Below are 15049 nucleotides of genomic sequence, written 5' to 3'. Positions count from 1 at the left end.
GTTGGATTTATTTTGTGAAGATCTATGAGTAGCATTTTATATTTTGTTTCTTTTATTTTGTTGTTGAAATTTTACCAACAATTTACATCACTTTTGTACATGGAATTTATCAAAGATTTTTGTATTGTTCACCTTTTTTTATCAAGTCATCTAAAAGCATTTGTTTCTTATTTACTGTTCACGGTCAGATTGATGATAGAAACCCCATTAGCAATTACAGTCTTTTTCAGTTCTGCAGCATGGACAATTCCTAGCATTTGAAAAGTACAAACACATTGTTTATGACAGTTAGCATGTCAGTTCACACAGTAAATATGTAAATGATGTATAATGTGTTTATTAGTGGTACTACCCAAGTATGACTGCATTTGATTAACACATACAAGAATGTTGTTTTCCTCAAGTATTGTATGGGCCATGTGATTCCATCAGAATGTCATGTGTAGATACTGCATGTGTTGACAGTACATCTGTATATTATCTTCATACTACATACCATGTTGCTCAGTAAAACATGTAAGTTTTATTCAGAACTCTGCTGACTAGATGACAATGTATGATGGTTTACCTTCCATTTGTGTGTACAATACTTATCCTTGTCATATGAGAAGTGCAAAATAAATGAGATTACTTCAATTCTGCCCTTTGTTGTACATTAAGTTTGTTTGTTGTTTAATGTCGCACTCAGCAATATTCCAGCTAAATGATGGCAGTCTGTAAATAATCGAGTCTGGACCAGACAATCCAGTGATTGACATCATGAGCATTGATCCATGCAATTGGGATCGATGACATGCATCAACCAAGTCAGGGAGCCTGACCACCCGATCCGGTTAGTCGCCTCTTACCACAAACATAGTCGCCTTTTATGGCAAGCATGGGTTGCTGAAGACCCATTTTACCCAAGATCTTCACGGGTCGGGAGGAACACAACGATAGTATTTGATAGTATTTTTTTTATTGGCATAGAAAACAAGTAATTGTTATTGAATCCCAGTGTAAACACAATTTCACCAGATGGGTATTTTATTAAGGCATTAGTATTATGTGTTTGAACTGAAATGTCGCAACATGGTTAATAAACTTAAATAAGCATCGAATGGACGAAAACGTAGACATTTTTACATTAGTTAATAGTCTTTGTCGTACTGATTTTATGAAACGTGTCTGAATTATGTTATATGATATATGACCCGCGAAGATCCGGGTGAATAGGTCTTCAGCAACCCATGCCTGCCCTGAAAGGAGAATTTGCTTGTCAAAGAGACGACTAACGGGATCGGGTGGTCAGGCTCGCTGACTTGGTTGATGCACGTCATCGATCTCAGTTGGTGTGGATCGATGCTTATGATGAAAATCACTGGATTGTCTGGTACAGACTGCCGTCATATAGCTGGAATATTGCTGAGTGCGACGTTAAACAACAAACAACAAACAAACAAACAAATTAAATGATATATATGATATCGATTAAAACACCGAATCTGACACAGCTTCGTAAAAATAGCATGGTTCACACACGAATGTAATGATCATCCATTCCCCTTGTTAACAGCACTACAAAATGTAGTGAACAAGCGTGTATTCTTTATTCAACGGCCTGTCGGAAAATAACCAGAAACACAATGTGTCACATTATGTAATAACAGTGTATGTAATACATTACAAGTTACAACAATGTTGGCATTACTTAACAAAGCTGAAGGTCGAAGGAAAATATTATCACACTCGTTATTTTTTATTTACCAAGCTTAACTGCATATATGGATCTATACGGATAATACAATATAACAGAAAAAATATGAGAACGTCGATTCCCCTTTCACCTATGTACAAGGATATACATAATATTTATTCACAAACTTAGCCAACATAAATTGAATTTTTATTTGTTGTTTAATGCCACCCTCCGCTATATTCCCGCTACATCAAAGGTATGTAAATATCAGTCTGGATCGTAAACGTTCAGGGACACACAATCATGGCCATCGATCTACGCAATTGGGAAACGATCACCTGCAGTCAATCAAGTAACCGAGTCTCGCCACCCGATCCATTTAGGGGTGTGTGGGGTGTGGGTGGATATATTCTTACTCGGAATAACCACAGGTACAGTTGATACAAAGAAAAGAAAAAACTTATAGAACAAGAAAAAGTTTTCGTTCTTCCCATATTCGCAAGCCTGCTACTGAGGTTTGATAATCACGTATTGTAATTCAACACAAGTCTGCGTATCTTTCATTTAGGACCCGTAAACTAGAAATTGTTGTGGATCCAAACATTTGAAAAAGTATACGAGAGTACCTTATATGCTTGTATGCTGTAAACTATTCTCGCATAAGGCTATTCTAAAGTACCTAGATCTATTAGTTGTATTTTTCGCAAATCCCTAATTGAGGTTTTTATAAAGAATAAAACATTTCTTACTTTTTTTGTGGCAAATGTTAAAATCGATACAGAATTATTTTTTCCATTTTAGTTATTTTCCCCGTTTTGCTGCTATTATTAGCAAGGAGAAGCTTATTCCGGTCTCATACATGATATGCATGAGTTTATTTGCTTATTGCGCTCTAAAGGTACTTACAGATATATAACTATATAACTGATCTCTTTCATTGAAATATAAGAATGTATCATTTATTTTTAATTTTTAATTAACGATCGTCTTTAAAAACGGAGGGGCCAAAACGAAATAAAATGGCAATTACACATATTTCTGAGACCGTGGTTGGTGACGACCCGCGAGGAAAGCTTGTCTTGCTGATAGGTACGCGAGAGTTACCTCCCTTCCTTCAAACTTCAGAGAACAGGTATCGGGCTGCCTGATGTCGAAGTGCGAAGCCTCTGCGGACACGATGGGTGTAAACGTAAGGACGTGGAAGTCAGCCATACTGCAATACAGGTAAACACGTCAAGATGCCGAATTAGATTTCAACGACGTATAATAAAAGTACGGGTTGCTATTTGCCACTGTCTGGCTAAGAACAGAGACCGGGAGAGTTGATATTAGTTAAACGCTCAGCTTTATGTGATTGGTAGCTTACCAGTGCATTGTGGCCCTAAGGATATATCAGTTCCTCAAACACCACCAATGCAGAGACATGTTCATATCATATAGCTGATACAACTGCCGAGTTAGGTGACCACTGATTTTAGCCAACACCAAATACACCAACAGCAATGAAAATAGATTCTCATAAAACTTCGAATGAATGTTCATAACTTTAATTCTTTAAATTTTAAACATTTATTACTCATCAATTATTGTTCTTATTTCGGACAAGGCAGTCAATCACACATTTAAACTGGGATTCTTGACATAAACATGTATTTAGGTGATTATTATTGTTTCTATAATATGTTTGTTTCCGGTGAGATTATGGAATCTGTTCACCACCCGCGCTTGGTATTTAGTATTGGTAAATACATTTTTATGTATACCCCTTTGATGATATGGGTCAGTTGTGTTTGGGTTTAGTGTAGATTATCCCCATTCTGCCTTAGCCTTTGGATCCTTGAAACAAAACAGCTGCCAACATATTTAACATATGTAAGTGTAGCAGGGCGTGGAGTCGTCCCACAGATGACATCCTTACCTTGTCAGCTTGCATTACAGACTCGGAAATTTTGTGGCCGCTACATTGGCGCACAACGTGGGGTTGAGCATGTTCATATTAATAAGTTTGAGAAAAATAAGCCTCAGTACCCTACTCTGTTGACGAGGGAGTATGTAGCAGGGCATGGAGTCGTCCCACAGATGACATCCTACCTTGTCAGCTTGCTGACAGGGTTAACCTCTTTGGTCATGTGGACAAGGCGTCCGACCTCGGTCAGAAGGTCTGTGGTTCGAATCCCATCACGGGACTCGGAAATTTTATGGCCGCTACATGAGCACCCCCAAAATTGCACCCTGCCTCATAACTGTTAGCAATGTTTCAACCAAATAACTGTAACTAAGATAGAAACCATGAGTTAAATCCAACTAGTCCACAACTCATATTGAACTTGTGGTTAAAAACAAACAAGTGTATTTTGGAAGAAAATAATTAAGTGACCTTTCAGATTTCCACTTGTGTCAGGATCCTGGGTGCTGTTGTACAAAACACCCTTAGGGCTACGACTGTCATAAGTCTATGTTAAGGTATGGGAGTTACGATCACTATAGCGCTAAGATCGCTTTGTACAACGACACCCTGGTTAATTGATCTTAGTTGTCATATTGAAACGTTAAAGAGAATTATCGGTTGTATAGCATGTGATTATTTATAAGTGAAATCTTTTGACATGTGTGACCTATGTGTGATGCCTTCTATTTCAGATACGCCAATCATTGCTGTATGTGATCTCTACACTGGTGGAGCGGCAACAGTCAGCAATGTATCTCATGAGGTCTGCAAGAATTTGGTACCTTTATTTTGGAGTTATTCTGATGGTCTTCATGTGTTTTATGGTCAATTTTGGTAAGTTGATTTTACATGGAAGGACAGAATAAATAGGATGGTGTTGACACATCTGTATCGGCATGATCGAAGATACTCTTATCATTGTTGGTTACAGAGGTTTTGTTCATATACATATTGAAGTGTTTTTAACAGTGCTTAAATACTGTGTTTTTGTAATGGAAAATGACTGTTAAATGGCTTAAATTATTCATCGATTTGCTCACTGGTTGAGAATTTGATGAGAATTATGCATATAAAGTAACACTTTTCACTAATAATCAATGAGGACACCTGGCACTGTCAATAGGTGATCATTTTAGTCAGTATTGATTATGGGGGCGGTCGGGTAGCCTAGTGGTTAAATCGTTCACTTGTCATGCCGAAGACCCAGGTTTGATTTCCGACATGGGCACAATATGTGAAGCCCATTTCTGGGGCACCCTTCTGTGATATTGCTGGAATGTTGCTGGAATATTGCTAAAAGCAATGTAAAAACTCAATCACTCACTCACTCACTCAGTACTGATTAAGGTCAATGACTTGATCACTGCAACCATGTTATTCTAAAGCAGAATAGACCTCAGTACCCTGCAAATTTCAGGATGTTATCTTTTCTTTGCAAAACTTGATAGGTACTTCTCATATCTATTTATTGAGGATGTGCTGTGTTATCAGTACCTTGGTAAATGGAGGTTCATTCTTTCCACGGTAGGGGCACGGGTGGCCCAGTCGTCTAAGGCGCCGCGATTCGCTGTGCAGGGTTGCCTCCCTGAGGCACGCCAGAAACCTATGATTGTGGGTTCGAATCCCGGTTCGCCCCGATTATGTTTCTAGGTTTGTCAGCACCATACCCGTGCTCGTGGGTTTCACCGAAGTGGTAAACGTCTGAGACCTCCATCACTTTGGGCTTTCCTCCCACATTAAGCTGACGCGCCATGATATAACTGGAATACTGTTAAAAGTGGCGTTAAACTCAACTCACTCACTCACTCACTCACTCACTTTCCACGGTACATATCACAATATCCTTTTATCATGCTCGATATATTGGGTGATGTCAAATAGCAATTTGTATCATGTGTTTAATGTTATTTTCTTGCCAAATGCCTTCGGTGCCCCGCAGCATGCATCCGGGGCCCCAAGATGTCTGCGTATTTATTGATTGAATAAACATCATGTTGTACCAGCATCTTGTTTTGTTCCGTTTATGAACTTCAATTATTCATTGCTTAATGTATCAGATTGCTTCTGAATTCAAAATTTAGGATTATACAATATATTGTGATACATATTGCAATACGGTCTTGTGCATCGCTAAATATTGTGAGACACTTTAAACTCCAATACCCATTCCTACTATTTATGATATCTTTGTTGTCCTGCATGGAATACAAGGTTTCTTGTTACTGGCGTACATACTCTTGGGTCGTGTTGGTCATAGAAGGAACTAGGTTGGGAATAACTGAGCAGACAATGCTCTTGTGTGCATTTGCAGTGTCTTAAACTGATGCATCTTTGTTTCAGGTGTATGGTGTCCGAATGAAAATGAACAAAAAATTGAAAATTTGTTGGCCAGATATAGAGACCAAATAAAAGAAAAAGACAAAGAAGTTAGTGAAGCCGGTGACAAATTGAGAACATCACAAAAGAAAATACAAGACCTCATCTTAAATCTGGAAGTTCGGGGGAAGAACAGTCGAGTTTTTGATCAGTCAATGCCTGTTATTTATGCCATTACGCCCACTTACAATCGAAGTGAGCAGAAAGCTGAATTGACCAGGCTGTCACAGACTTTTCTTCACCTGCCAAATTTTCATTGGATAGTGATAGAAGATTCAGCATTAAGAACTAAACTAGTCACCAACTTCTTGAATCTGTGTGGCTTATCTTACACACATTTAAACATTCTCACACCAAAAGAAGTTAAATTAAAATTGGATGATCCTAACTGGTTAAAACCAAGAGGTGTTTTACAGAGGAATATGGGGTTGTCATGGTTACGAAAAAACCTGAATCCTGAAAAACAGCCTGGTGTTGTGTATTTTGCCGACGATGACAATACATATGATCTAAAGATATTTGCAGAGGTATGTATATCTGGATTATGTGTGTGAATGAGTGAGTTGGGTTTAATGCCATTTTGAACCGCATTCCTGTTAAATCAAAGCGTGTCAGGTTAATTTTGGAGGAAAGCCCGAGGTAATGCAGGTCTTAGACGTTTACCACTTTGGTGAAAGCGACAAACATGGGTTTGGTGCTGAAAAACCTAGAAACATTATCAGGGAGAACCTGGATTCGATCTCACAATCACAGGTTTCTGGCGTGCTTAAAGGATGCCACTCAGCACAGCGAATTGTGGTGCCTGAGACGACTGGTCCACCTGTGCCCCCTTCAGCATTAATTGTGTACTTTGATTTTAGACTCCTTGTGGATCCGGTTTCTATATGTGAATATGCTCAGGCTGTTGTAGGACAGTAAAGCTTACAGTTGCTTATTGTTGGCATCCTGTTGTAGGACAGTAAAGATTACAGTTGCACATTGTTGGCATCCTGTTGTAGGACAGTAAAGATTACAGTTGCACATTGTTCGCATCCTGTTGTAGGACAGTAAAGATTACAGTTGCTCATTGTTCGCATCCTGTTGTAGGACAGTAAAGCTTACAGTTGCTCATTGTTCGCATCCTGTTGTAGGACAGTAAAGCTTACAGTTGCTCATTGTTCGCATCCTGTTGTAGGACAGTAAAGATTACAGTTGCTCATTGTTCGCATCCTGTTGTAGGACAGTAAAGATTACAGTTGCACATTGTTCGCATCCTGTTGTAGGACAGTAAAGCTTACAGTTGCTCATTGTTCGCATCCTGTTGTAGGACAGTAAAGCTTACAGTTGCTCATTGTTCGTATCCTGTTGTAGGACAGTAAAGCTTACAGTTGCTCATTGTTCGTATCCTGTTGTAGGACAGTAAAGATTACAGTTGCACATTGTTCGCATCCTGTTGTAGGACAGTAAAGCTTACAGTTGCTCATTGTTCGTATCCTGTTGTAGGACAGTAAAGATTACAGTTGCTTATTGTTGGCATCCTGTTGTAGGACAGTAAAGATTACAGTTGCTTATTGTTGGCATCCTGTTGTAGGACAGTAAAGATTCAGTTGCTCATTGTTCGCATCCTGTTGTAGGACAGTAAAGCTTACAGTTGCTCATTGTTCGTATCCTGTTGTAGGACAGTAAAGCTTACAGTTGCTCATTGTTCGCATCCTGTTGTAGGACAGTAAAGATTACAGTTGCTCATTGTTCGCATCCTGTTGTAGGACAGTAAAGATTACAGTTGCACATTGTTCGTATCCTGTTGTAGGACAGTAAAGATTACAGTTGCACATTGTTGGCATCCTGTTGTAGGACAGTAAAGATTACAGTTGCTTATTGTTCGCATCCTGTTGTAGGACAGTAAATATTACAGTTGCTTATTGTTGGCATCCTGTTGTAGGACAGTAAAGATTCAGTTGCTCATTGTTCGCATCCTGTTGTAGGACAGTAAAGCTTACAGTTGCTCATTGTTCGTATCCTGTTGTAGGACAGTAAAGCTTACAGTTGCTCATTGTTCGCATCCTGTTGTAGGACAGTAAAGCTTACAGTTGCTCATTGTTCGCATCCTGTTGTAGGACAGTAAAGCTTACAGTTGCTCATTGTTCGTATCCTGTTGTAGGACAGTAAAGATTACAGTTGCTTATTGTTCGCATCCTGTTGTAGGACAGTAAAGATTACAGTTGCTCATTGTTCGTATCCTGTTGTAGGACAGTAAAGCTTACAGTTGCTCATTGTTCGCATCCTGTTGTAGGACAGTAAAGATTACAGTTGCTCATTGTTCGCATCCTGTTGTAGGACAGTAAAGATTACAGTTGCACATTGTTCGTATCCTGTTGTAGGACAGTAAAGATTACAGTTGCACATTGTTGGCATCCTGTTGTAGGACAGTAAAGATTACAGTTGCTTATTGTTCACATCCTGTTGTAGGACAGTAAAGATTACAGTTGCTTATTGTTGGCATCCTGTTGTAGGACAGTAAAGATTCAGTTGCTCATTGTTCGCATCCTGTTGTAGGACAGTAAAGCTTACAGTTGCTCATTGTTCGTATCCTGTTGTAGGACAGTAAAGCTTACAGTTGCTCATTGTTCGCATCCTGTTGTAGGACAGTAAAGATTACAGTTGCTCATTGTTCGCATCCTGTTGTAGGACAGTAAAGCTTACAGTTGCACATTGTTCGTATCCTGTTGTAGGACAGTAAAGCTTACAGTTGCACATTGTTCGCATCCTGTTGTAGGACAGTAAAGATTACAGTTGCTCATTGTTCGCATCCTGTTGTAGGACAGTAAAGATTACAGTTGCTCATTGTTCGTATCCTGTTGTGGGACAGTAAAGATTACAGTTGCTCATTGTTCGCATCCTGTTGTAGGACAGTAAAGCTTACAGTTGCACATTGTTCGCATCCTGTTGTAGGACAGTAAAGATTACAGTTGCTCATTGTTCGTATCCTGTTGTAGGACAGTAAAGATTCAGTTGCTCATTGTTCGCATCCTGTTGTAGGACAGTAAAGCTTACAGTTGCTCATTGTTCGTATCCTGTTGTAGGACAGTAAAGCTTACAGTTGCTCATTGTTCGCATCCTGTTGTAGGACAGTAAAGATTACAGTTGCACATTGTTCGCATCCTAGTGGTGTTACTTCAAACAAGTATTGTTTTTGTTCAAAATGCTTTGTGGATCAACTCTGAAAGCAGGTCTAACAAGTTAATAAAATTATATATGTCAATACGGTCAAAGTCTACAGGGTTAGGGACTTGTCATCTATTATAGGTGGGGGTGGGAGGTGGGGTGTGGGTTGGGGTTTATATGTATTACATCCCCCAAATGCATATTAATTTTTCCATGCTCCTACAATATGTGTAACGATGACCGATGGATGTTAATTTGTGTTCCAGATGCGACAGACACAAAAGGTCTCCGTGTGGCCAGTTGGTCTTGTAGGAAGTCTAAGATATGAAAGTCCTGTTGTCAAAAATGGAAAGGTAGGTGCCATGATTCAAACGACAACAGGGTGGTAATACTTGATTGGATTGTTGCTCATTCGTCGATCAGATTTAGCATTTTAGATTTAGACGGGATTCTTGGGCATGTCATGCTTCCGAATAATGGTGTGTTGCTGTTTTTATGTCTTTGTTAGAGGCAGAAATATTTCTCTGTCGCTGCTTCTAGACATAAAGCCAAACCTTTTCTAGGCCCACAATACATTTTCAGCTCACCTGACTGAAAGTCAAGAGAGCTTATTATGGACATTGTCGTCCAGGTTTTTGCTAACTTATATTTTTATGACATCTCCTCTAAAACTACACAGTTACAGAGCTGTAACTTTGTCTGCATGATCTCAGCTATTCCCCTGGACCTTCCTATGGAAACTACAAGGATTGTCAAGCTTACAATTTGTATAAATATTTTGCAAACAGAATTTCAGTATGACTTTAAACATGGCTGTCATTATTTTCTCAGGACATTAGGGCAAATTTACTACCCCAGTACCCTACCCCTTAGGTCCAACCTACCGGCTGTAGGTCTCAAGAGTTGGGAACAAAATGTCTGATTGGGAATAGTTTTGCCGCAGCCCTGGCTAAAACTATTTTGATGCATGTATCAAACGATCAGATCATATGTACTCTGAAGTTGACTGAAGCTTTATCTTTACTCAGACATATACAAGTCAAAAGGAATGTGTGTATCGTCAGAAAGAAATGCGAACATTAGCGACTTGTAGTGTAACTAAATAAGAACAGAGTTCCATTTGTTCGATCAGTTTACTTGAGAAAATCAGCATGAAATGACAATAACTAAACAAGTATCGAACAGGTTGAAACACGGGCGTGTTTATAATTATATCTGGTTCCGGTTCCGATTGCGCATGTGCACTGGTACAGGGGACCGTCGATAACATAGGGGCGCCGTATAGTACAATGTTCTCTAGTAACCACTGAGCTACAGTGAGTTTTTGTCATTAAACAATATATTATGTGACTAACCACGGGTCTGGGTAGTCCTGTGGGTACCCGGGTCCTACTCTGGACCCATCCTACCCGAATACCGGAGTTTTCTGTCCATGCCCTACTAGACATCTAGTGAATGATGGACTTTTTCAAGTAAAACATGAAGCAGTTTATTTTGTTTCCATTATATCCTGGAAGAAATGATTTTCTTTCCCCAAATCCCACCCTTCCCTAGAACATGTAGAACATAACATGGCTAGTACATAATGTACAGACCAAGGGGAGGTTACTCTGAATTCTGATGTGCCGATATGGACAATACATAGCAGCGATCATTCTTATTTATTGAATGGATCAGGGCTCTGTTGAAATGTGCTGGCAATTCACTTTTCTTGGCTCAGTAAATGACAACCATGATTCCATAGGGATGCAATTCTTGTATAACCAATGTCTGTTGATACTTATTGGTGATTACAGAAGTTTGTTTGTTGTTTAACACTGCACTCAGACATATTACAGCTATATGAAGGCGGTCTGTAAATAATCTTGAGTAGGGACCAGACAATACTGTGATTGATTTCTTGAGCATCGATCCACGCAATTGGGATACGATGACATGCATCAACCAAGTCAGTGATCCTGACCTCCCGATCCTGTAAGTCGCCTCTTACGACAAGCAAGGGTTGCTGAAGACCAGTTCTTACCCGGATCTTCACGAGGGAGGTACCATGTCAGGTCACAGTTTGCTAACACGAGTGGATCAACCATTAATGATGCATCTTCGTTCTTGACAACCTTGTCAAGTAATCCCTTAAGTCTTATGACAAACATGGGTTTCTGAAGACAAATTCTTACCCGGATCTTCATGGATTATTACAGACGTAAAGTACATGGAAATAGTTGAGTTTACATCAAACAAACTCTGATGCTTCTAATTTGTGTGTTGCAGGTGACTGGCTGGTTCACATACTGGAAGCCAGATCGACCATTTGCTATGGACATGGCAGGGTTTGCTGTCAACCTCCAACTTTTCTTCCAGTATCCTGAGGTGGAGTTCTCCAACTATGTGAAGAGAGGGTACCAGGAATCCACCATCCTCTCTGGCATGAAGATAACCCTGGACGACCTGGAGCCCCTCGCTGACCACTGCACAAAGGTGGGTTACTGTTAAACCAGGCAGCCTCACAAAACATTAGTGTAGACTATTGCTTCCTGGTGGCGGTCGGGTAGCCTAGTGGTTAAAGCGTTTGCTCGTCACGCTGAAGACCCGGGTTCAATTCCCGACATGGGTACAATGTGTGAAGCCCATTTCTGGTGCCCCCCACCGTGATATTGCTGGAATATTGCTAAAAGCGGCGTAAAACCATACTCACTCCCTCACTCACTATTGCTTTCTGCCACACAAGGACTCTTTCTTGATAGCCATAAAAATGGATTTTATTCAGTTGCTTGAGATCTAGTCATAGGCATTGAAAAAGTTATGACTGGTGTTACAGCTATTGATGTTATTATATTCAGTTTTGTTGACTACTGATCTCAATTTATTCAGTCTAGTGTCACTCTACTGTCTACCTCTCATATCACTTGTATTTGCTTCTTAACAAAATGGGGGCGGTCGGGTAGCCTAGTGGTTAAAGCGTTCGCTCGTCACGCCAAAGACCCGGGTTCAATTCCCGACATGGGTACAGTGTGTGAAGCCCATTTCTGGTGTCCCCCGCCGTGATATTGCTGGAATATTGCTTAAAGCGGCGTAAAACGATACTCACTCACTCTTAACAAAATGGCGGCACCCAGTCAAGTCAAGATTAACTATCAAGATCTATATTGTAATACAAATGGGTCTTACATTGCGAAGTGCATCAGATCATTTGAGCACCTTGATTAAAAACATGAAAAGGTTTGGATAATATCTGTTGATGCCAAGTTGATGGTACACATGCTTTGTAAATCCTGCATTCGATCGAAATCGGCACATTGAATTCCATGTTGTTTACGAACCGGATGTCTTGTTTGTTGCATGATTGTGATTGGACTATGATAAGACTCATTAGTCCAGCCAAAATGTAACTCTGGAATTCCAGCCTAGTTTGGCAAGGGTGGAAACTGGACTTTTACAGTCAGTTAACTACCTTGCCTTCGGACGATGATCGTCAGTCTACTGATCATGCTGATGTTAGCATCTTCTGTCAAGTGTCAGTCTGCTGATATTAATGCTGTATCTTTTCAACACAGGTGCTGGTTTGGCACACTAGAACTGAGACGCCCAAACTCAAGAATGAAGACAGGTTGAACAGAAAATTTGGCCACGGATCTGATCCTAATGTTGAAGTGTAACAAATGTTGTCTTCCTGGGGATGGTGGAATCTGTACACACTGCATGCCTTTATTCATGCAGGTCTCAACATAGATTTATATCAATCTTCCGGAGGCAAGAGAGTTAACTGACTTTAAAAGTCCAGTTTCCACCCTTGCCGAACTAGGCTGGAATTACTGGGCTTGATCTTAGCGCCACCAGTGGCTATTACCAGTCATGTCCCTTCTAAGCCTCTCCAATGCACCAATCAGATTCCGCCTCTCGTATCACTTGCGTTTGCTTCACACAAAATGGTAGCGCCCGGTCAGTTAGATCTGATCTACAATCAAGATCTATATTCTGATAAAACGGGTCTTACATCGCGAAATGCATCAAATCACGTGAGCACCTTGATTAAAAACATGAAAGGATTTGGAAAATATCTGCTGACGAGTTGGCGGTGAACATGCTTTGCAAATCCTGTAATCAACCGAAATCTGTACGACAGTGTAAGAACCGGATTTTGATTTCAGTGCGCGATTTTGATTGGACTAGGCATAGACTCGTTAGTCCAGCTAAAATGTAACTCCATAATACGAGCCTAGTTCGGCAAGGGTGGAAACTGGACTTTTATAGTCAGTTAACTCTCATGCCTCGGGACGATGATTTATATACTACTCAACAGAGTAAGATGGTTGGGTGTTGTTTCATGCTGCACTCAGCAACAAAAGAATATGAACACAATGCCATTCAAATGGTCAAATGTACACATGTTAAAGAACGCATCTGTCATGACAGACTAACTATAGTCATATAAAAAATAAGGGTGTTCTTCGACTTCTTTGAGTGGCATGCTTCCTCTTCATTATGCATCTCGTGCTTCACTGAGCAGTTAGCGGTTGGATAGCCCAGTGGTTAAAGTGTTCGTTCATCACAACGAAGGCCCATGTTCAATTCCCATGTGGCTATGATGTGTGAGAGTCAATTTTTGGTGTCCCTGACATGATATAGCTTGAATATTGCTAAAAGTGAAGTAAACTATGCTCACTCAGTCACTCACTCATTGAGCAGTTGGTGGGATTATATAATCAAATATTAGGTCTTTTGCCTTATTGATAAAATTTGATTGGAATTTTATTTAATGAAAGATTTTTATTCCGTAGTTGTAAACAATTGTGATTCCCAATCTCTATCAGTTGATAGTCAGGTGCTAACTCTTTATCATGTGTGTAGTTTCATATATTTCCTTTTCATTCAACCTGTAACTTAAGGTGACCTTCACAATGTTCTTTCTGGATTATCAAAAACAAAATGTGTAAAAATGATAATTAGCAGATGGTTCATGAGTTTTACCATTAGTGTTATTAGAACAAGAAATTCTCATTTTTATGCTTAGAATTCGCTTGATGATGTTTGTTTTTTCAATTCAACACCTGGCATCTGACATCAAAGGGGTTTGTATGTGATAACAGTGTTAATTTAATCTTGTTATTACACATACTGGTTATAAAAAGTGTTCATTGTATATCTGGACTTATGTTTGTAATCCATTTTATTAAATATATTCAAATTTCATTCAATATTGCTTACATTCATTCCGGCAAAACTGTGAGTGATTGCACCAACTCATGGTTAGTTACACCAGCCACGAACTTGTAACGAAAGGTAGTTGACTGACAATGGATACATATATCATACATGCCATACTTTGACTCGTTAAAAGTCATATTTGTTGTAGCCTGAGAATTATATGCAAACATAATAAAAAGACTGCAGTAAAATCTAGCAGCAGAACAGGAAATACAATTTAAAAGGTAAATCTTCATGTCTAATGATGTTTTATCTCAAATTTCACATTTCTATTGACCAAGTTTGTTATCACCTTTCGTTCACCTGAATTCGCTGAAGGGATACGAAATATTTTTTACTGTGCATAATATTCAAGTAATATCTTGCATTATATAATAGACTTTTTTGCATTCTGTAAATGACAAGGGATTCGGGTATCAGGAAATTTGTTTATCCAGACATTATTTGAGAAAACGCAACTGTCTGGATAAGCAAGGTTCGACTGTATTAAGATTATGTCGATTGCGGAATTAATATTGTAATATACTTGCTTATCTACTCCTACAATCTGAGAGCACCTCTGTGGTGTAGTGGATAGACCATCTAACTGGAGAGCGGAAGATTGGTCACACCAAAAGACATTAAAGGTGGTGCTTGTTGTTACCCTGCCTGGCGCTCAGCATTAAGGGGATAACACAAGGACTGGTCAGGTTGGAGTCATT

General features: G+C 39.5%; 1 protein-coding gene across 1 annotated transcript; it reads left to right on the top strand.

Annotated features, from left to right (window-relative positions):
- Nucleotides 1-2566: 2566 nt before the first annotated feature.
- LOC139442342 (galactosylgalactosylxylosylprotein 3-beta-glucuronosyltransferase I-like) lies at nucleotides 2567-14285 on the top strand. Its single transcript, XM_071223141.1, has 7 exons — nucleotides 2567-2576; nucleotides 2804-2902; nucleotides 4319-4460; nucleotides 5967-6529; nucleotides 9413-9499; nucleotides 11415-11621; nucleotides 12698-14285. Exons 3-7 carry the CDS (start codon nucleotides 4376-4378, stop codon nucleotides 12797-12799), a joined length of 1044 nt encoding a protein of 347 aa, XP_071079242.1. The 5' UTR covers nucleotides 2567-2576; nucleotides 2804-2902; nucleotides 4319-4375; the 3' UTR covers nucleotides 12800-14285.
- Nucleotides 14286-15049: the final 764 nt, after the last annotated feature.

The sequence above is a fragment of the Haliotis cracherodii genome, unplaced genomic scaffold (assembly GCF_022045235.1).
Source record: "Haliotis cracherodii isolate W230 unplaced genomic scaffold, xgHalCrac1.p SCAF_5, whole genome shotgun sequence".
In the NCBI taxonomy this organism is placed as follows: Eukaryota; Metazoa; Mollusca; class Gastropoda; order Lepetellida; family Haliotidae; genus Haliotis; species Haliotis cracherodii.
The sequence above is the reverse complement of the archived record's forward strand: the minus strand, read 5'-3'. Positions and strand labels throughout refer to the sequence as shown.

Bases quoted from the DNA above. Each gene is read 5' to 3' on its own strand.
- LOC139442342 (XM_071223141.1), top strand. From the start codon at position 4,376: ATGTATCTCATGAGGTCTGCAAGAATTTGGTACCTTTATTTTGGAGTT. The intron at 4,461-5,966 runs GTAAGTTGATTT...TCTTTGTTTCAG, and splicing joins GTGTTTTATGGTCAATTTTG to GTGTATGGTGTCCGAATGAA. The intron at 6,530-9,412 runs GTATGTATATCT...TTTGTGTTCCAG, and splicing joins ATCTAAAGATATTTGCAGAG to ATGCGACAGACACAAAAGGT.